This window comes from Schistosoma mansoni, chromosome 6 (assembly GCF_000237925.1).
Source record: "Schistosoma mansoni strain Puerto Rico chromosome 6, complete genome".
NCBI lineage: Eukaryota > Metazoa > Platyhelminthes > Trematoda > Strigeidida > Schistosomatidae > Schistosoma > Schistosoma mansoni.
In genome coordinates, this window is record NC_031500.1 from 12,729,313 (window position 1) to 12,752,825 (window position 23,513).

Here is a 23,513-nt window from a genome sequence, read left to right on the forward strand (position 1 = left end):
ATCATGAGTCAATTGAAGCTAGACCACCATGGAAAACCTGGAAGCATTGGACTCCTCAGCAGAGTGCATACACGATCCCGACTCACGAGATTCGAACCCATATCCTATCAGTCTCGCGCACGAGTGCTTCACCACTAGATCACTGAGCCGCCATCCGATGGTGTTAATGTCTAACTTCAACCAATCCATGAAGTCGAGCAACCGTTCACCAATTGTCTTCAGTGAGTTGATATCTCACAATAGACGTGGTTGAACTCCACTGGTCACTGCTTCTCATGGCTGCACACTGCTGAGGAGTCCCACAATAAGACGAAACGACCATCCAGTGCTTCCAGGTTTTCCATGGTTGTCTAGCTTCAATTGACTCATGATTTCAACTATGAAAATACTGAAATTTCCACAAAAGTCCTTCTGGTCAGTATAATATTTATCAGAGTATATGCTGATGATCTAGTGGAAAAGTTGTAACATGCATTGATTCTTAATAAGGAGCAATCATTATCCAAAGTCATCGGTATAGTAGGTTTGTAGAGATGAAATTTCATAGTTTACATTACCGACTGATCTTAGTTAAACAATCATTGATAATCAAGAAGAAAAGATCAACTGTTTCATCGCAGTATGGAACTCTATAGTCATTCATAGATATTTAGTAGGACTGAATTCATTCCATGAAATCACTAGGAAATCACTTTACATATGAAAATAAATCATGTACAATCAATATTCATCATTAAAACAATAAGATAACTTGTCTAGGAAGATTATTTGAAGCATATAGCTAAATAAAACTCATACTGTAAATTTAACGGTCTATCATCCTGATCACCATTTAAGTTCATTTTTGGTTCGATTTACATCGATTACCATTTTGTAAGATTCAAGATTAAATATTATGGTTAAATCCAAGTGGTAAACATCAATACCACCTGAGAATAAGTCACAATCAGCTAATAAATAACTATAATGGGAGGATGGAGATTTGTAGCTTAGGTGGATGATTTTAGTGGAGTTTTGTTCTCTAAGCTGGATGGTTTAGTCGTGAAATTTTCGTCGTTCTTCCGAATGATATCATCAGCATAAACTTTAAGTAGAAGTCTTGAAGTTTGTCCTGATGATGTCATTCAAAAGAACGATGAAAGGTCCAAGACCAAACCATCTAGATCAAAGAACAAAACTCCAGCAGTAACAATAATGGATACATCGAATTCCTTTAAAGAATTTTAAATGGTTTTTTCCGTTAGTGATTCATTTTTACAAAGAATTTCAAGAGATTAAACGAAAATTTATTAATTTCAAAAGTAATCACTAACACTTACCTTTAATATTCGATGGAAATCGGCTATGGGATAATTTTCCAGTTGTTGTAATTGCTGACATTTTTAAATTTTTATCATGAAATGAACCGCTTGAATCATTTGAACTCATTGAACCCATTATTGATGGTTCCATTCGAGTTCCCATCCGTGGTAATCTAGTTAACATATTATGATTATTATCTTTGGTAGACAATAATGGTGATCCATTTGAAATTCCTTCATTAGATTTATTAATTATACATTTAGTATTTTGTAAGTTATTATTACCAGTTGAATAATAACAATTTTCTGTTAGTTGATTTGATATTTTTGACGATAACGATGATGAGGATGACGTTGTTGTTGTCGCTGTTGGAATGGATGATGAATTAATCACTGAAGTTGTCGTTGATGTTATCACCTTCGTTAGCACTGTCTGTGGTTGTACAATAGAATCATTTCCTCCATATTGACTAGTACAATTATCAATAATAGGTAACGGATATTGTATCCTGTTATAATGCATTTTAGCTTGTACTAACTGTCTACAATGTACTGCTAATGATTGCATTAAACGTCCAAGTTGTACAAGTTCTTGGTCGATTGGATCAATTGGATCGTAATCACTGAATACATCTGATGGAAATGCTAATTTCTGATCTAACGATGTAGCATCTTGTGTTAATGAATTACCGGATGAGTTGTTGTTGAATTGACCATTTTCACATGTTAATTTAGTTATTTGTGCCAATCCATGAATAAAATTGGTACGTTGTTGTTGTTGGTATTGATGATGGTGGTGATGTTGATCATTATCGATTTCCTACATTTTTTTCAAAACAAGCGAAGTTTACGCTTTTTAGGGAAAGAAAATATGTACCAGTAAGAAACTAGCCAAACAACTTAGCCGATTCAAGGTGAAACTCATTTACAATGGTTTCAAAGAAACTAGAGTTTAGAAATGGTATCATCTGTGAATTCGTAATGCTAATGACCAAAAAGGTTTTGTTAATAATGTTTAGTGGCCCCATAACTGACTCCAATTGGGTTGTACGAATGATCGTTATCGAGTGATTGCTGTTAAAATATACATCCTGGCTACCCTCGTGTATAATCATCGACTTAAATCGCGTTGATGAATAAAGGAATTATACATATATATAGTACAATCGTTGATCAGGACAAACAGACGATCAAAGGAATGAAGCGAGAAAAGCGAACATGAGAGAGCAAAGCGAAACAGATTGGAGCGGGCAATGTTAGCTTACTCCTTTTAATTAAGCGTCAAATCTAATCAAAGCGAGACGAGACAAGGCGAGGCGAAACGAGTAATTAACGAGGTCAAAACGTGGCTCAAGAAGAATGAATAAATCGGTATGTACAGAACTAGAATAACCTGTAGGGCTCGAAATAGGGCTAGCTACTATAAATGTCCGCAAATTTCGTTTGCAATTGTTAATTCCTAACATTTTGAAATAGAGATAAATTGTTTGAATATACTTCATGTTTATTTACCAGTTGAACTGTTGTAATGCAAAGAGCGACATCATGTGAAGAATCTAACTACATTAAATTCCCAAACACTGTTTGTCTTTAAATTCACTTTGTATTGTTTGTTTGAATCTTCCCATCGATATTTAGGACTGCAATTGATCAATTTCTTATTGGCATATGTGCATACTGCACATGTTATCTCGATATAGCCTTCATTCACAAGCAATATAAGCAAGGATGGATAATGGCTAGCAGTGGTGAATACTAGTGGTGAGTTGATGAGTGTTTAGTTTTAGTATCAGGTCTTTCAATGGTGTATACTCACGATTCTATCAAGACGTTAACCCAAAGCCTTCAGCTTTGGTAGCGAATGACACAGTCGTCACCTATGAGATTAAATAGTCGTTGAGGTGAATGTGAAGCTTTGAATACTAACTCAGTGGTCTAATGATAGCGATCACGTCACGAGGTATCAAGTTGTTGATTCTTACTCATCAGTGGTCTTGCATAATCACTGCTAAAGAGTCCCATACTAGGACGTAACGTCAGTCCAGTGATCTCTACCTTTCATTGATACCGGAGTTTACGTCAATTTACTTCAAATACTGTCAACATTTCATGACTAGTCTTGCACAATTTATCATGCAAATACGAGGTCAAGTTTTTTTCTTTCGTATACTGGATAATCCACATCCATTTCAGTTAATATAAAGACTTATTCATAAATCAAAATAAATGATGAAGATGCTACATTCAAAGACTCAGATATATCATACATTCATAATTGGTTGAAACCAGAAAAAAATACAGGGAAGATTAAAGAAAGAGATTAGAATGAGTTTAAGATGAGTAAAACAATATATAGAGGATAAATGGTTAACAATATATTATATGTTACTATTCAACTATTGATTGTGTACACAAATTGTTCAATGTCTACGATTTTGTAGATTCCTTGTAAATTGGGAGACATCAAACAGTTGTTTTTAGTTTTGCCTGAAACGCTTCAATTGTTTACGTCCTTGATTCCCATATGAAGAATAAATGAGAAAACCATAACCAGTGAACCGTATTAAGTCACAAGTCGGATAGTGACTCATTAATGAAATTGTATGAAAACCGTGTTGGTGTTTCAGGGAAAGATAATACCATTAATATATATTTAAGGAAATATCCTCATCAATATGTGTGTATGAATCTAATTCCTAATCCTGACGTCCTAATTCCTAATACTAATTTATAACTCACATTTAAATCAAGTATGTAGATGGACATTCATGAGGTCAATTTAACGTCGTTGAAAAGACATCCATAAATTATAGTCTCATTGTGTTCAGATTAGCGGAACCAATGATCATTGCAAAACTAAAGTATATCAGTGTAAGTTCAATCATTAAATATCATATATTTATGTTCATAAGTATCATTTTGTAAACACTTTTCTTGTCTATCAATAACTTCAACAGTAATTATAATTACATTCTAATGAATTCACTGCATGAAGAATTATATAGACTAATCAGCTGTTGGAAACCATCATTGATGAACAAGGAAGATCTGATGCAGATGTAAAGGCGAGGATTGACAAAGCAAGGACAGCATTCCTACAGTTGAAGAATATATAGAACTCAAAACAACTGTCAAATTATTTCAAAGTGAAAATCTTCAATACAAACGTCAAGACAGTCCTACTGTACGGAGCTGAAACGTAGGCGGCCTATGATCCTCCACAAGGGGTAACAGGCGTAAGTAAGTAAGTAATCAGCTGTTAGGTACACTTACACAGTTATTATTTCTTAAGTTTATAACATTCAAATATGAATGTAGTTGAATAAAATAAAATAACTATTAAATACATACTTGTTCTGAACTTTCTTCTGTACGTGCACTTTCGTCGGTTGTTCTACCCATTCCAGAATCTTGATCAGGTCGTTTATAAACCTTAAAATTATTATAAATATGAATAATCAATGTATATTCAATTTACAATTATGTTTACATACGGTGAAAATATTATAGTTCAATTACAAAATATATTAGAAAAGAGAATTCAAACAACAACTAACTTGATTCAAAGATAGAGACAGTTTTGAAATACGTTGGTTCATATCATGGAGAGGTTATAATTTATGGATGAACCAATTAGACATACGATAAACGGTCTTCGACTTTGGCGCGAAATTCACTTATCTATTTTGGCTAAATAACGTTTTGGCATTATAGTTAATGTCAGTTCATGATGAAAATCCTAAATTTAATTTCTAGGCTTAATCATCAAGTGCAAATCATAATTCCAATTCTTCACACTGGTTTATGACTCTCATCTGGTTCTAGTTATAAGGTGAATACTCTCAAAGTCTGTTAAGTGTCACTCAAAGGTCGTCTATAAATTATAGTCTCGCCCATATCATTTGTGAAACTGTTAAGAAATCTATGAAATGTTATACAACAATGTGTAATCACGATTCTGGCAGGTATTCAATTTGAATTCATTTAATCTTGATACGAGCGCATAAACATATAACCCTACAACGAACACTTTCTAGTTTAGTTAGTTTTGACGACTTCTATTCCCTTTCATCGGTGGGGATTCTCTCTCTCTCGCCCGCTAGAGACATGAATAAACCAGGAGATAACAATTTCCTAGTGCTTTCCAGTCTCTCATTTATTATCAATTTTTGATGAATAAGTCATTTTTGTGTTTAACTACTCTTCTTGACTCACTCAATTAAATGACTTTTAGTTTATAAATTAATCATACGAAATACTATAGAAATGTACAAAATATGAGAATACTGGATTCAAGTCTCTATATGAACGTTAACACGGGTATAGGCAGATTCAACTGCTGAATCTGAAATAGAACTAAAAGCACAACATAGATCTGCTGCTCGATAAAATCAATCTGTTCTAAAATACTATATAGTTGAGATCATGAGTTAATTGAAGCTAAACCACCATGGAAAACCTGGAAACACTAGACGGCCGTTTCGTCCTATTGTGGGACTCCTCAACAGTGCGCATCCACGACCTCGCCTCGTGAGATCGAACCCAGGACCTATCGGTATCACTCGCGAATGCCTAACCTCTAGATCACTGAGCCAGCCGGTATAAGTCACATTGATGCATTCAAGATGTTCAATATTTCCGCTAATTTATGAATTAAAGGATATACATATGTATATTTAATGCGCCATTATTCATTAACGATGTCTACCAATAAAAGCGGAGTGAGAAAATCAAAGTACATAATAATCCCAAAGTTATTTCATAAACAGCATCCAAGATATTTAGACAAAAGTGAATAATCCAAGCATATTGTAGGTAAACGTTGAAGACCAATATCTACTAGCTCGATTATTGTTTCCTACCATCCATTTCCAACCACTCTAGCCCTCAGCATACTGTACACGCTGTCGAATATCCTATAATAGTTGTCACATTAAAAACCGATTGATAAAATCCGATCAGTTCCAAAAAGATCAGACAAACATGACATTGATCACTATTCAATTATCAATCAATTGTAAATACCTCAGTAATGAAAGAGGTTGTATGCCAATCGTAGATACACACTGATGAGGAGTCAAATACTAGGATAAAACGGTTGTCCAGTGCTTCTAGGTTTTCAATAATGGTCTAGCTTATATCGAATCGTGAATTCAACTATTGAAATCACCACAATCTCCACAAACCCCTATGCTTATCATTCTATATGAATTCGTTTTTGAAGATGTAGTCGAGGATGACAATATATACTCCATAACTAAAACTTTACTAACCCGTAAAACACAACATTATTAGAAACTTATACCAACAGTGTAACTTAGTGATATGTAAACTATGGTTTTTTTTCTTTCTAAAACAGTGTAGATAATTTATATTTTGCCGACAAAAATTTATTCTCAGTTATAACTGCGTATTATTTTCTTTAGCTACTTTGTATTAAACATAGAGAAATTATTGAATCGATTTGTGTTTAGCGCCTAGTATAGTACTGTGGTGTCTGCTACTTATATCAATGGACATAAGCAATATGTAACACAAATTGGAAGTGGAAACCCTGACAGCAGATGGCTAAAAAGATCGACTTAAAGAAAAGAGAAGGGAAAACAGTTTGTAAACGTGGACTGGAAGCATCATACAGAAGTTAAAACACATATGATGGGAATTTCCAAATGAAGTATTCAGTGTATGGTTCTCGTTTTTACTAAGAGATTCTGTAATTGTTATTCCCCAGCTGTAAACTTGATAATAATAATAATACCATTGTTCAGAAGGGGGTTTTGTGGAGATTTTAGTAATTTTATATAGTTGAGATTATGAGTCAATTGAACCTAGACCACCATGGAAAATCTGGAAGCACTGGACGGCCGTTTCGTCCTATTGTAGGACCCCTCAACAGTGCGCATCTACGATCCCGCCTCACGAGATTCGAACCTAGGACCCAGCAGTCTCGCGCGTGAGCATTTAACCACTAGACAACTGAGCCGCCATCCGATAGTGTTAATGCCTAACTTCAACTGATCCATGAAGTTGAGGAACTGTTCACCAATTGTCTTCAGTGAGTTGATATCTCACAACAGACGTGGTTGAACTCCACTGGTTACTGCTTCTCACTAGAACTCCACGAAATACCTCTTGAAGTTAGTCACTAGTGAGCATATGTTGATTATTATCAGAAGGGATTTTGTGGATATTATAGTAATTTCCAGCGCTTCCAGGTTTTCCATGGTTGTCTAGCTTCAATTAACTCATGATTTCAACTATGAAAATACCATTTTTATTAGTATTTAGATTTATAGGCAGAAAAACTCTATTACATCTCATCCGAAATTGAAAAAAACACACGTCCGGGATTCCACTACTAGCCTCGATCTATCCTTACTTAGAATATAAGTATGTTTCAAGGTTTTGTTCTATGTTTAGATCTTATATTTACTTCTTTGCCAATAATCTACAAAGTTCATGTCTATAGATATCAGTATATCAGGTATATATATATCTATGTGTTTATATATGATCATAATTAAAAAAATGAAAATTCTCCATGGATATTACAATTAGGTGAGTCATAAAAATATCATTTCCTGATACGTCTACAAACTAGTTCGTAAACCTAAATAGATAGTTTACCGTAGAATAATAATAATAATAATAATGGTTCTGACATTTGATGGAAAGTCAATAATCATTCTTTTCGTTTTTTACATAGACGTAGAGAATTCAGATGATGATTAATAATATCAGTAATATTGGTTATCAGTAATAAACGAGAACAACAACAAAAAAAAAAAAAAACAAACCTCCCAGCTAACTGAAAACTAATCATGAATTCTACATTAGTTGATATATTTATGAAATCAATTGGCATGAAAACTACTGATTGAAGAGAAAACATGAATGAAAATGATAGACTTATCTCGTATTATATTGAATAAATTTTTATTATGTGCAAAAAGGAAGTATATATGAGGTGTGGTAACATTTATTATATTCAGTTATATAATATACCCTTATGGACCAGGGTAATTTTGCACTGGTTTTCAGGAAAACCAGACACCATCCAGACTTTCACGCGATAGCTCAAACAGTAAAGCTCAATCCCACCCCATAGGAGAACCAGACACTATATGGGCTTCAAAGCCAAACAGTACAGCTCAATCCTGTGGCGCAACCACAGAGGTACCGAGCACCCTGGTGGACCATAGTGAGTGAATAAGAGAGTAAGAGGATGAGGAATATGGTGATCTGCTTGGATATCTAAGCTACTTGGTCCTGACATCAAGATATTTCAACAAATTATTTTGGTTTCTTGGTTTGTTTTAACACATCATTATATCTATTAAACACATAACCTATTGTTATATTCCGTGGAGAATTATGAATGGTAACATTGAGGACTATTTATGGATCAATGTGATATGTATATTTCCTATTGTATAATTGTTAAGTAACTAAACTTTTCGTATTCGTGTCCCTTTTATTATGAGCTTTATTTTGACCTATAGACTATTATTATACGATTTACCATTCTTGAGTTATCCTCAGTCTATTAATTACTGTTCCTTCTAATTACAGCCACATTTGGCTAAATCTTGTACAAATGTTATTTTCTATTTTATGGTACAATGTGGTCAGTTTGTTTGGTATATAAACCCAGTATGTTTGATAATAACGATTCATACAGCAGAGGCTGAGATTAGTGTTGTGGACTTAACTGGCTGGGCTAAGTAGATACCGGAACTGATAAGTACTCAAGACTGCTTATACGGCTTTTTGTGTATCACTGGATCCGATCGATAAAACCACTCTTCTCCAATTGGCGATCTTATCACGTTCATATATATCAACTGGACACGTACGCACGCACACGATATAACACCTATTTAAGTGAGTTTATAAGACATTTACAACCTTTCACTGTACAAGTTACAAAAATTTACAATCAGTGATATCATGATGGCTGGCAGTGTACATTGAAAACAATGAATATTATTCAGATGTCGACTTCTGAAATGTTAATATCTGACTAGCGATTACAGATTGCAACTTTGTTGATAAAATTAAATCATTAGTAAATAGATGTAATATAACACTGGTCACTATTCGGTGATCATTTAGTTTTAGTTCTGTGTTAGCTTTGTATGATATGAAGTCGTAGATGTCTGCTCCATTTTGTTTAGAGAACAGTAGTGGAAGTTATATCTAATTGTTTACTTCCACAATATCAGTAAAGATCATTGAGTTTTCCAGGAGAAATAATATTGAATTCAATTATGTGGGTAGGAAACCATATTTTCCAACAAAATAAGGTACGATCTACATCTAACTAAACAAAATCAGTAATGTACCATTACAAAGTTTAACAATTTCCGCAAATCCTGTACACTAAAAAAACGTCATATTTTTAGTGGCGACTAAATTCAAGGATTGATTCATTGAGTTCTATCAATAAGCTTTGATTCATGAAGTTGAAATAATTACCACTAATGGCATTGGGTAATGGTAAAGCAATATCACTTCTTAATCGAAGTTATAAATGTAAACCAATGGATATGGAATTAGTAGGCCAAATGCTAAGCACTAGGAACTATTTTGCCTCATAACTCTTTTTAAACAAATCAAGAATGATAATATTTGCAGAATATGACTAACTTGATAAATTTGATGAATAAACTACTACTATTGTAATGAACGAGAACACAAGTGGGTACAATTGTATATACGTGAACACAAAATAACAGAATAACAGAAAAATCTGAGAATCAAACAACAAATACTTAATTTGCAAAATGTCAATCAATTGTTTCAAACTTGACTGTTCCTTTTTAAAATATTAGTCATTCGTTTTAGACTTCATCATTAACACATTTTCATACTGATTGCTTTCTGTTCCCGTTATTTCTTTCTCGATCTTTTGTTGCCAGACATTCTATTTCTATCTATCGTTATATACTACTCATGTCGACATAAGTAGCACACACTACACTCGTCACTCTTGAGGTGGTTCTGTTCGCCGTGCCACCTTCTTCTTTTCTTCAGTTTGTGCCACGCTCTCGGTCAAATGTAAAGTCTGCTGCGCGCTGACCTTCATACCTCCGTCAACCGCAATCGCTACAACCAACGCCGCCCTGCCAAGACACACCATTCGACGTTACCTCCTCCCATCAAACCGCCTCAACCAGCACCTCAGCTCTATGCCCACAACAGTGTCCGTAGAACAGAATCCTTCGCTCTCCTGGTTGGCAGTGACATCAAATGTAGTGAACGAGACCTTTTGATACCAGATATTCTAATCCTGACTATCGTTATATACTACTCTTATAGATATAAGTAGCATACATAACACTATTGTTTAACAATTCATTTTGACATTAAGCTATTATATGGAGATATTTAAACATAATAGCTTTCATGTAGTTGAATTGAAGGAAACAAAATACAATTAATTCATTTCACTTTGAGAATATTATTATCCTTATTTTGTTTATATTTATAAACAGATTCAATTTTACAATAGTCCAATGTTCAATGGACAAATTAATTCATAAGTGTACGTTTTTAACAAGTCTCAAAGTACAACAAGATAATCATCTATTGTTTCTTAGTCTTTAGTAACTTTTTTTTCAGCAGTTTAAAGATCCCCATAGAATATTCAAAAAAGAACAATATAAAATAAATTTGGTTAAATGTCTTAGCCACAGAATCAGGTTATTATGTTCTGAGGACAGTGTCGATAATGAAATAGATATACTAAAGATGACATTACGAAATAATGGCTATCCAGATAATTTTGTTAAAAAATACTTAGCAGAAAATAATAATAAAAAAAGAAGAAATTGTGACTCAGTGAGTAAGAAAACCCTGTATCTGAGACGGGACTTTAAAAATGACATAGCGGGTGATATTCTAACACGCCAACTGGAAAGATCTGTTGAAAGAACGTTTCACGCCGCCAAGCTACGTATAATTTTCTTAACTAAAAGAGTACTCACACAACTAATCAAGGAGAGGTTACTGAAGATGGGCACTTCGATATATGTATACCAATTCAACTGCTCCAATGGAGCTAGTTACATAGACCATACTCAGAGGGCTTTATCCTTGCGTATTCGTGAACATGTACCAGCATGGTTGGGAATAGGAATCACTATATCTATTGATAGCCCCATTCTTTCTCACTTGGTAGATGGTGATTATCATATCAAAATAGAGGAAGCTTTTTCTGTTTTATAACAAGTTCCGAAAAATCTACCTCAAGGAGCTAAATTACGGTTACTATACATAGCCGAATCCCTCTCGATCAACTCCAGAAAACCAAACTTATGTATCCAGAAAAGGTATATTCAGACTCTATATTTACCTTGGCCTACTACTAGATCATCGGATACCTAAACTGAGTGTTATAAACCTCTTTCCCCATCCTCTTTTTTTGAATACTTCTATCTTAATGTTCAATTCCATCATTCTTAATTCGTTTATCGTGATTACCTTAATAACACCCGTCTTATTATGTATTATATCCACACAACAATATTATTACTACTATTAACATTTATCCTTATTATCTCAATTGACAAAATGAAATTCTCCTGCTATAAATTTTATTCACATGATTTTTTACATTTTCGAATACTAAAATCTCCAGAAACCCCCTTCTGATAATGATCATATTCTCATTAGTGACTGACACCATGAGGTTTTTCCTGGAGTTCTAGTGAGAAGCAGTAACCAGTGGAGTTCAACCACGTCTGTTGTGAGATATCAACTCACTGAAGACAATTGGTGAACGGTTGCTCAACTTCATGGATTGGTTGAAGTTAGACATTAACACCATCGGATGGCGGCTCAGTGATCTAGTGGTGAAGCGCTCACGCGCGAGACATGTGGGTCTTGAGTTCGAATTTCGTGAGGTGGGATCGTGGATGCACTCTGCTGAGGAGTCCCACAATATGACGAAACGCCCGTCCAGTGCTTCCAGATTTTCCATGGTGGTCTAGCTTCAATTGACTCAACAAAAAAGCAAACAAAAAAAAGCAAAAAAAGAAAGGAAATTTTAATCAATAAAAAAACTTACAGGATAATCTGAACAATTTTTATTGATCGAATTTGAATTTTCTATTAAATAATTTGATTGATTATTGATTATTTTCATTGATTTATTTGTATTGATCATTAAATTTTTATTCATTAATTGATTATTATTATCATTTTTATTGATTTTTTCACGTGCAATTAATAAACATACTTTTAATTGACTTTGTTGAAATAAATCAATAACATGTTCTCTTGATTTAATTCTATTACCATTGATACTTAATATTTGATCACCATTATAAATTTGTCCACTTTTTTCAGCTAAACTATTTAATTCTAACTATAAAAAAGAAGAAAAAAACGATTATTTAATCACTAACATTACATAATAATCAAAGATGGATAGTGAATAGCAGTGGAATCTAGGACGCGCTTGTCATCCTATTTAGGACTCGTCAGCTGGATGTACCTGCATCACAGAGTTGATGTTCACTCTGGGACTCGAACCCAGTACCATTCGCTTCAAACGCCATCACGTTATCTACTCAGCTACTGAGTCCTGATAGCCACTTGCTTGTGCATTGAGGTGAAGTTTGACTTCATTTAGTATTGTTTGTTTGAATCTTCCCATTGATGTTTAGGACTGCAACTGCTATTCACTATCCATCTTTGCTTTGAATGCTTGTGAATTAAGGCAATATCAAGGCGATACGCACAGTATGCACTTATGCCAATAAGAGACTTTCTAGTAATTATGGACAACCATTTCCCCTACATTTAAATGTATGGAGTAATGTACAACTAGTATCGCATATTGAATCGTACTCAGGACCATATAATGCGATAGGACTGAGGTTACTTACGGACAACCATTATCAACTGTATATTAGCTTCACCGAATGAAAAAAATATTTCGATTACGTTCAATACATAATGAATAATAAACATCTAAGTGAATGAGAAGCATGCAATCTAGAGATTACAATCAGGACAAAAGAAAACCAATGATGAATTTAAGTAATCGGGAAGCATTAATAAAACCTGGTTACGCGTACTTAGCCACTCATCAATAAAGAGTACCTGTGGTCTTAAAGCAGCTAATGCATCTTGTATAGTTCAAATCCGTTTGATCTAGTGTCATAGTTAAAAACATATCTGAGAAGATATTAGCCCAGCTATTAGACTCATATTAGAATGAAATATTTACAACATCTCTTAGTCACGCTAAAACTTTGTCAATCTAGCTGTAATGTAGTCATTAGTTTTAGCAAAGCAAATTTTTAATTACAATTACAGACAAATCTTAATTAGTGTAAAACTTTATTCCATAAGTTCCTACCAGTTTCCTACAACCATCGAAAAAATGGGAACAGTATCCACCATATGAAATCACTTAGACTGGTAACTTAACTGGTAACATAATCGAGAGAATTCATTCACATCTAAGAAATATGAAGTCATCACATTCATTAGTACACAGTGAATAGTATGAATTTATATTTCTCATTACATATATTATTTATAATCTAATTACTTAATTGTAATTTAACTGAACTAGATCTATTCCATATGCACAGATATAAATCGATAAAACTTCAGAACTTTAAACTGTTAAACAATTTTGACAACAAACTTGTATACTATTGACAGCTTTAATCCAAATATAAACTTGTCAGAAATGTATAAAAGAGTAAACATCTTGACTTAAGGGAAACTGTATAAGTTGATAGACATAAATAGTTCTTCTTTGAAAGATTAAACAAAATAAAGGATTCTATGTTTATTTTCATAGTTGAAATCATGAGTCAATTGAAGCTTGGAAAACCTGGAAGCATTGGAAAGTCGCTTCGTCCTGATGTGGGACTCCTCAGCAGTGCGCATCTACTATCCCGCCTCGCGAGATTCAAACCCAGGACCTACCAGTCTCGCGCCAGAGCACTTAACCGATAGACCACTGGGCCGGCACCCAACGGTGTTAATGTTAAACTTCTCGCGAGACAGGATCGTGGATACGCACCGCTGAGGGGTCCCACAATAGGACGAAACGGCCGTCCAGTGGTTCCAGGTTTTCTACGGTGGTCTAGCTTCAATTGACTTATGAGTTCAAAATCAAAATTTGGTAATGATACCTATAAACCTAGACCGTTTTATTATTTATTATTGATCATCATTAAATGTCCAGAAAGAAATCTGCTTTACAAATGAATGTTTGATCACTATAATCCTATCCCGTAAAGACAGTAATATTATTTATATATGGTATACCGGTTTAAGTATGCTTTCTTTCGAAGTTATTAGAATTGTAACAGTTTAGCTTAGTGTGCAAACTAATCATTTGCCATTTGTGAGGCTTATAGCTTTAAAAGTTGATGACATAACTAAATGAAGTTAGTATTGATCAACATTTAAACCTTGATTTAACGATCTAAAGATTAAGAGATTACCGTTAAAACCTGAAATTAATGTGCTTAACAACCAGTATGATAGTGAATGTTCATTAATATCTCATACTAAGAAGAAATACTTATTCAATGATTCCTTGTTTTAAATAAATATGAAATCCTGTTTATGATTAAAAGAATTTTTAGTAAATTGTTTATAAATTAATTTTCTGTTTGATAGTAGAATACATTCGAAGATTTCAATTATAGAGAAAACGTTTCCTGTAATACTTACTTAATTACTTACACCTGTTACTCTCAATGGAGCGTAGGCTGTTTTCCTGCATTAATAATGAAATATTGGTATATCAAGTAGAAATCAGAATTTCAGGACTCAGTAGATGAGTGTATAACGAGATGGCGTTTGAAACGAACAGTATTGGGTTCGAGTCCCTGAGTGAACATCAACTCTGTGATTCAGGTACATCCAGCTGACGAGTCCCAAATAGGACACAACGCGCGTTAAAGTGGATTCCACTGCTGGCCACTATCCATCTTTGCTTAGAATTTCTAATGTTTTATAATTTAATGTAAATTTAAAGTTAAAAGTTGTTGTACAAATTTGAATGTTTGGATTTTTTGTAAATGATTAAATTCATATTTATATTAGAATTATTTTTAACAAAACAATCTAAGAATGACCATTGATTATGATCACCTTCTATTTTAAACATGAGTCGGATATAATTTGAGAAATAATTATCATTGAAATCATGAGTCAATTAAAGCTAGATCCCATGGAAAACCTGAAAGCACTGGAAGGCCGTTTCATCCTAGTATGAGACTCCCCAGCAGTGCTCAGCCACGATCACGCATCGCAAGATTCGAACCCAGGACCTACCAATCTCCCGCGCTCTCGACCACTGAGCTGGCATCCAACAGTGTTAACGTCTAACTTCAACCAATCCACGAAATTGAGCAATCGTCCGTTGTTAGACAGTAACACACTGAAGAAGATGGTCGACGGTTGCTCAATTTCGTGGATTGGTTGAATTTAGACACTGACGCTGTTGGTTGCCGGCTTAGCGGTCCAGAGGTTAAGCGCTCGCCCACGAGATTGATAGGTCCTGGGTTGAAATTTTGCGAGGTGGAATCGTGGGTGTGCACTGCTGAGGATTCCCACATCAGGACGAAATGGCTATTCAGTGCTCTCAGGTTTTTCATGATGGCTTAGCTTCAATTGATTCATGATCTCAACTAATAAAATTACTAAAATCTCCACAAAAATCCTTTTTGAAAATATTTATCAGCTTAGAGAAATTTCTAAAGAAGACCTTTTTATTGATGAGAAATTCGTCATCTACATATTGAAGATAGATGCATGATCTGATGATAGTGAGAGCGGCACTTTCGATTTGACATCACTCGACATCAATCAATAACTAATAATAATTATTCTATTATTGATAATGATAATGTCAATGTCAATTTTCAAATAAGTAGAACAACTTAGACTTACCTCACCAACATAAACATTACAACTTGTATTGGATGTATCACCCTGTCGATAACAAAGAGTTAAACCAAATTTTTCATCTGGTTTTTTACGACACAAAGTAACCTCCTATTTGAAAAAAAAGAATAGAACCATTTTATTAAATATAAGTTTATATTTATCATAGATTGATTTCAATTGAAATACTGCTAATAACTGAGGAGCAATTTACATATGCTTTATCCTAGTATGAGGCACTACAGAAATGTGGAGACACAACTCAACCCAGCGATTAGACTCTGATCCTTCAGTATTTACTGTGAACAATTAGCAACTAAAACCAGTGAGCAGGTGTTCATCGACACAAATTCAACTCCAATTAATGTTTTTTTATTTCGAGAGATAGTTATTCAGTACGATTAGTGTCATTTGTTACACTTCTAACAAATCTAAACTTCCACAGTCCTGACCATTAGCCAGAACGTCTGGAATATATGAAAGTAAGTCACTAGTGAGATAGCTATCATATATTTGAAGAGAGATACAATATAATATGTTGTGCTTCTATTCATTATTACTATATAATTTATTAAATTCTAATCAACAAGTGAGATATTTAAGAACAGTGAAATGAATCAAACTTATTTATCAGTAAAATTCCGAATTCTCGCTGACCTTGAACTTAACTAAATTATTGGTTTAATCGGAAACAATTCCTAATCACAGTCATCAACTACTTCTAATAGCAATAAAGTACATCATGACATCCAGTGACATAGACTAGTGATCATAATGTTATTTATTTTTTTTCATAATCACGTAAAACTGATAATTCAAAATAGGAAACATTGACATTGGACGACTAACAGAAGAAGATAAAACTGATATGAAGTAAACATTAGATTCACACCCAACATATATGACAGTAATTCCTTAATTAATTATACTCAACTTTCCCTACCGGTTTTATTGATGTGTGAATGAAAAGGAAACTAATGTACCCTAGTTCAAAGTATCATTAACATTATGACTGATATCAGGCTTCTATCAAATATCAAACCATATAACATCAATGAATACATATGTAATCAAAAATCATGTTTACTTTCCACTACATACTGATGTTAAAGATTACAGTTAACATTTATATTTAGCAACCTGACCAACAACGTTCACTTGGTGTTGTTTAATTGTATCTTCCCATTGTTATTTACGACTGCAATTGATCAATCTTTTGTTGGCATATGTACATCCTGTGCGGACTGCCTCGATATTGCCTGAAGTCACTATCCATCTTTGATCATAATGCTTGTGAATTCAGACAATATCGAGGCAGTCCGCATAGGATGCACATATGCCAACAAGAGATTGATCAATCTCAGTCCTGAATAACAATGGGAAGTTTCAAACAAACAATACCAAGTGAATTTAAAACTTCACCCCATCTCACAAGCAAGTATCTATCAGGACTCAGTAGCTAAGTGGATAACGTGATGGCGTTTAAAGCGAACAGTACTGGGTTCGAGTCCCAGAGTGAACATCAACTCTGTGATGTAGGTACATCCAGTTGACGAGTCCCAAATAAGACGAAACGCGCATCATACTGGATCCCACTGCTTACCATTATCTATCTTACCAACATCATTTGTAATTATAAGAGTCGGGTGTGTACTCACTACTTGTAAATTTACACATATTAGATGAGATAATAAAAATGAAAAAAACAACTATATCTTAATCAAAGGTAGTGTTCTATTCTCTTTATACATCAAATAGATTTTGCGTTTTATCATTACTATTTATAGTAATAGTAGTAGTATGATCAAATTTTTATTTTTTTTTTTAGAAAAAAGGAACCAAATAAAAATATCAATGATAAATATTTTTGTTTGTTTTATTATTCAAGATTCAATAAAATAACAAACTTGAAAAAAAAAATGGCGCCACTCCCTTATTTTATCTATACAACTAAAAAGATTGGACATTGTGAATTATAGTTTTTCCCTTCAACTATGTATATATATACATATGTAATTTCATTGTATCACTACTGTTATTAGGGATTGTTTATTTATTTATGTCATTGAAGAATAACTCCAATCCAAGATCTAGTACATTTGATATATTGATGTATGATATAGTATAATCTTGCTCAATGATATCAATGTTTCCGCCTATATGTAACACTGACATTACAGTTGATTATAGTGGATATTATTGAAATCAAGAACGGATCTAAGTGAGATAACTATTGAAAACTAAGAAGTACTGAATATAAGTTTCGTCGAAAAATATGAAACACCTCATTAGTGAACATTCCATCACTATTCTACAACTTAAATCTATATCATTCAGCTGAGATCCATCGATGTTAAAGTTTAACTTCAACAATTCCTACAATCTCATTCTGATAATATCAATGAGTAATTTAGCTCAATAGCAATCAACATTGGATATTATTACGAATATATATTTATTACGGAATGTCCATATGTGTGTAAATCTTTCCCCTGTACTAATTCTATGGTTTTTTTTTAAAATTTTACTTACCTCCTACAAATACAAATATAATCTATCAAATCAATGAAAACATTTATAAATTTACTTACATCAAATTGACTAAATAAGATACTCTGTTACTTAATTCACTATTTCAAACACTTTATGTTAATATCAAAAGGGGTTCTTGTGGATATTATAGTATTTTTTAATAGTTGAGATCATGAATCAATTGAAGATAGACTACCATGGAAAACCCAGAAGCACTAGAAGGCCGTTTCGTCCTGATGTGGGACTCCTCAGTAGTGAGCATTCACGATCCGGCCTCCCCAGACTCGAACCTAGGACCTGCCGGTCTCGCGCCAGAGCGCCTAACCACTAGATCACTGAGCTGGCATCCGATGGTTTTAATGTCTCACAATAAGATGAAACGGCCGTCCAGTGCTTCTAGATTTTCCATGGTGGTCTAGCTTCAATTGACTCATGATTTCAACTATGAAAATACTGAAATCTTCACAGAACCCCTTCTGATTTTTATCAAATTGTTAGAAATGTATTACACTAATATATCACGTTGTTCTGATAATCTTCGTCTTCTTACTACACTATTGATTCAGTTACAATCTAACTACTAATCCAAATAACACAACATCACATTCGGTATGCTATAATATCAGGTAGTTGGCAGCACTAAGATGGACTAGACACGTATGACATTGATCACCACCCAATGATCAATCAATGATGATTAAATCTCAGTCCTACAGGAGGTCGGTCTCAGCCGGAATAGCTCAGTGGTAACATCTCTGATTGTGAAGCTGGGTGACACGGGATCGAGTCCGTCAGCAACCACCAGTTCCCTCAAGATTACAGATAGAATACACCTCATTCCAAATTGTAATACAATTGAACTATCTTAATAATCCTTAACTTTAAACAATAACATATCAATGATTGAAATCATTACATTATCATCATTTTCTTTTTTTAATTACGTAAATGAGAAAAAAGTCTATTTCTACTTAAATAAAAAAAATTTAATTTCTTTCCCCTGGATACAAACTTTCTTTATACACACATTGATTTCATTTACTTTTTTTGTATAATACATTAAATATATGTATGATAATTACAAATAGAATGAGATTAATGTGCAGTGATAAATTTAGGTTTGTCTAAAATTCGTACAATTAATAATAATAATAATAGTATGCAGTTTATTGTGTGTTACTTATATCTACATAAGTAGTACATAACGGTGATTAGGCATGGGATGTATTTCAGTAGAAGGTCGACAATGAAAGAATGGGAATGAAACTCAATTGGTATGAAAATGCATGAACAATAATAATCGGAGACGCTAGACTGATATTTGCAGAAGGAACGGTGAAAGTTAAGACAATTGATTGGTAGTTTGCAAATTAACCATTTACTATATGGTTCTCATATTTTAGTGAGATATTCTGTAACTTTGTACAAACAATATTAAATGAATTTAAACTTTACCCCATCGCACAAGCAAGTAGCTATCAGAACTCAGTGGCCGAGTGGATAACGCGATGGCGTTTGAAGCGAAAAGCATTGTGTTCGAGTCCCAGAGTGAACATCAACTGTGAGATGCAGGTACATCCAGCTGACGAATCCCAAATAGGATGAAACGCGCGTCAAACTGGATTCCATTGCTAGCCACTATCCATCTCTGCTTACCATGCTTGTGAATTAAAGCTATATCGAGGCAATACGCACAGTATGCACATATGCCAACTAGAGACTGACCAGTTGCAGTCCTAACAAATCGATGGGAAGATTCAAACAAACAATACTAAATGAGTTTATTTTCATAGTTGAAAGCGTCAGTTAATTGAAGCTAAACCACTATCGAAAACCTAGAAGCGCTGGGAAGCCGTCTCGTCCTATTGTGGGACTCCTCAGCAGTGCGCATCCACGACCTCACTTCGCGATATTCGAACCCAGAACCTACCAGTCTCGTGCCAGAGCACTTAACCGATGGACCGCTGAGTCGTTTATTGATTGATAGTTTTGAAGTGAAATCTGTAATTAGAAGATTATTGATAATCTGAGAACACAGAACAGTCATGTTGTCGCAGTTACAGACTAATCGTCAATACCTTTCTAAGTTGTTACACGATGTTGAGCCGATAATATTCAAGTTTTATAATAAGAACGATATTGTTAAACTACTGATATGCAATCTAGTGATTCATGTTTTTTTTTACTTCAGTCAATTTGTGATATATTTTGAACTTTACTTTATGGCTTTGTTAAGACACTGCTGCTTTTCTGACGTAGTGGATCATACATATCACGATCTGTTGATAGCTCTTCGATAAATCTATCACTGGTAAGAGAACAGCCAACATTTAGTTACGTTTTAGTATGATTATCATTATGGCTTTACTGAATGTTATATTTTCGATACAATATAGAATTCTCAGCATAAAGTATTTCAACAAGTTTCCGTTTCTTATTTCTTCATCGATATCGACGATAAGTTTTGAGTGATCGCCAGTTCGATATTAGCATTTCAGAAGTCGATATCTGAATAATATTCATTGATTTCAATGTACAGTGCCAATAATCAATATGTCACCGATTGTAAATTTCTGTAACTTGTACAGTGAAAGGTTGTAAATGTCTTATAAACTCACCTGAATAGATTTTATGATTAATAAACATAATGATGTGTAAAAGCAAACCAAGAAACTGAGATAGCTTGCTGAAATATCTAGATGTCAGGAACATGTAGCCCAGATATTCAGTCAGGCCTGCAATATGATGCCTGTGATGGTTAGCATTGGAGCCTAAGGTGCTTGTTTCTTCCTCTATGGAACTAGTCTAATAGATATGCTTGGATCCCAATATTAATGAATCTACAGATCATCTATACTCAGGATACAATTATTGTTTAATCACAGTGTTCAATATTAAAAACCGGAAAATGTAATTAACAATTGTTTAGTCAGTTTATTAACTTGTGGTTAATGATGACAATAACTTGCAAAAATAAGATGGTAATATGAATGATTAATGATAATGAATATATAAAGGCTGGGAAAATGAAACTCTTGATAAAAAGCGGTTATTTTGTGATATTCTATGTGTAGTACTAGTGGAATGAACAAGAACACTAGTAGGGACAATCGAATGTACTTTGGCACAACATTACAGTATATCTCAGTGAACTATGAGAACCATATTGTGAATAGTTAATTTGCAAAATTACAATCCATTATCTCAATGTGACTGTTTCTTCTGCAAATATCCGTTCATAGTCTCCGATTATAATTGTTCATGTATTTTCGTAGCATTTGCGTGCCGTTGCCGTTCTCTCTTTATCGATGTTCTACTGAAATACATTCAGTGCCCGACCATTATCATATACTGTTTATGTGGATATCAGTAACCCACACCACACTAGTACAGAAAAAAAGTGTACTAGCAATGAGAATATCAAACTACTTACTTTAATCAATATATTTTCTGATTCATGAAATCCCATATCCCATATGATACTATCATTTTCTTCTTTGAATGTTATACTTTTATTTTGAATATCTGATATTTCATCATATTCTATGTTATCATTTGAAAAACATGGACAATTAACTGATCTTGGATCACAGTTCATGTTAGACGAAGTAATAGGATCTTTTATTCCATCATTATGATTATTATTATTATTGTTATCCTGTTCATCAACTTCATCATCATCACCATCGATATCAACATCATCATCTTCGTCAATATCATCATCATCATCCTCATCATCATCATCCTCATCATCATCGTCCTCTTCAACTATATCCACAAGATCAGGAAATTCCGGATGATAGATGCACTCCAAACTGTTAAAGTGAAGATAAATACAGATGATAGAGTTTTTCATTACAATATTTAGAATGATAAAGTTAAGATAAATTTCTGAAGGAAGCTTTCATTATGATTGCAATGATTGAACATTATTGATGCTAAATTAAGTATGTGATTGTATAATAGTTTCCAAACTTGTTTATTTAACCTTATACTTATCTTCAAGTCGTACACTATGTATATAGGCGAATAGTATCAATTAACTGAACAGACAGGATCATGTTCAAACTATAGATCAAACTGAATTGTTATGTTGTTTTTTTTAAGAATTTATTTAAGGAAGGACACAGTCATTTATCAGTTCACAAACATATATGGATTATTTTTAATAAAGCTGGATAGTGACCAACAGTGAAATCTAGGATGTACGTTTCATCGTCTTTAAGATTTGTCAGCTGGATCTACTTATATCTCGATGTAGTTATTCATAATTGAACAGAAACTCAATATCTTCCATCTCAAACACTAATCCATTAGTCCTTAAGCTAACAAGTCCACATAGACACTACCTTGTGGATTGAGTACAAGATTTGTAGATAATAGTGTACTTTTTATTTGCTGTTAACGTTAAAGACTACAGCTGATTAATATAATTTGATATATATAACCTTGCTCAAACTTGTGACCAATTAACAATATCAAAATAATTTATTCAGGAAGTATAGATGTTTAAAAAAGAAAAGACTGCGTAATTACAGACCTTAACCCCAACAATGGAAATCTTTACAAATATTTACACATACATATATTAATAGTTGAGATCATGAATCAATTGAAGTTAGATCAACATAGAAAAGGTGGAAGCACTGGATGACAATTTCTTCCTATTGTGCGACTCCTCAGCAGTGTGCATCCACGATCCCACCTCGCGAGACTCGAACCCAGGACCTGTCAGTTTCATGCGCGAGCGTTTAA

At 33.7% G+C, this 23,513-nt stretch overlaps 1 protein-coding gene across 1 annotated transcript in view; it reads right to left on the reverse strand.

Annotated features, from left to right (window-relative positions):
- The window catches only part of Smp_141520 (hypothetical protein), a gene marked incomplete at both ends in the record, with an annotated part of 68,727 nt that overhangs the window by 30,042 nt on the left and 15,172 nt on the right, over positions 1-23,513 (reverse strand). The window contains 5 exons of the mRNA XM_018798303.1: positions 1,320-2,121; positions 4,653-4,733; positions 12,544-12,672; positions 16,233-16,337; positions 22,192-22,267. Coding sequence (XP_018653258.1) covers positions 1,320-2,121; positions 4,653-4,733; positions 12,544-12,672; positions 16,233-16,337; positions 22,192-22,267 — 1,193 coding nt within the window. The remainder of the gene's footprint in view (positions 1-1,319; positions 2,122-4,652; positions 4,734-12,543; positions 12,673-16,232; positions 16,338-22,191; positions 22,268-23,513) is intronic.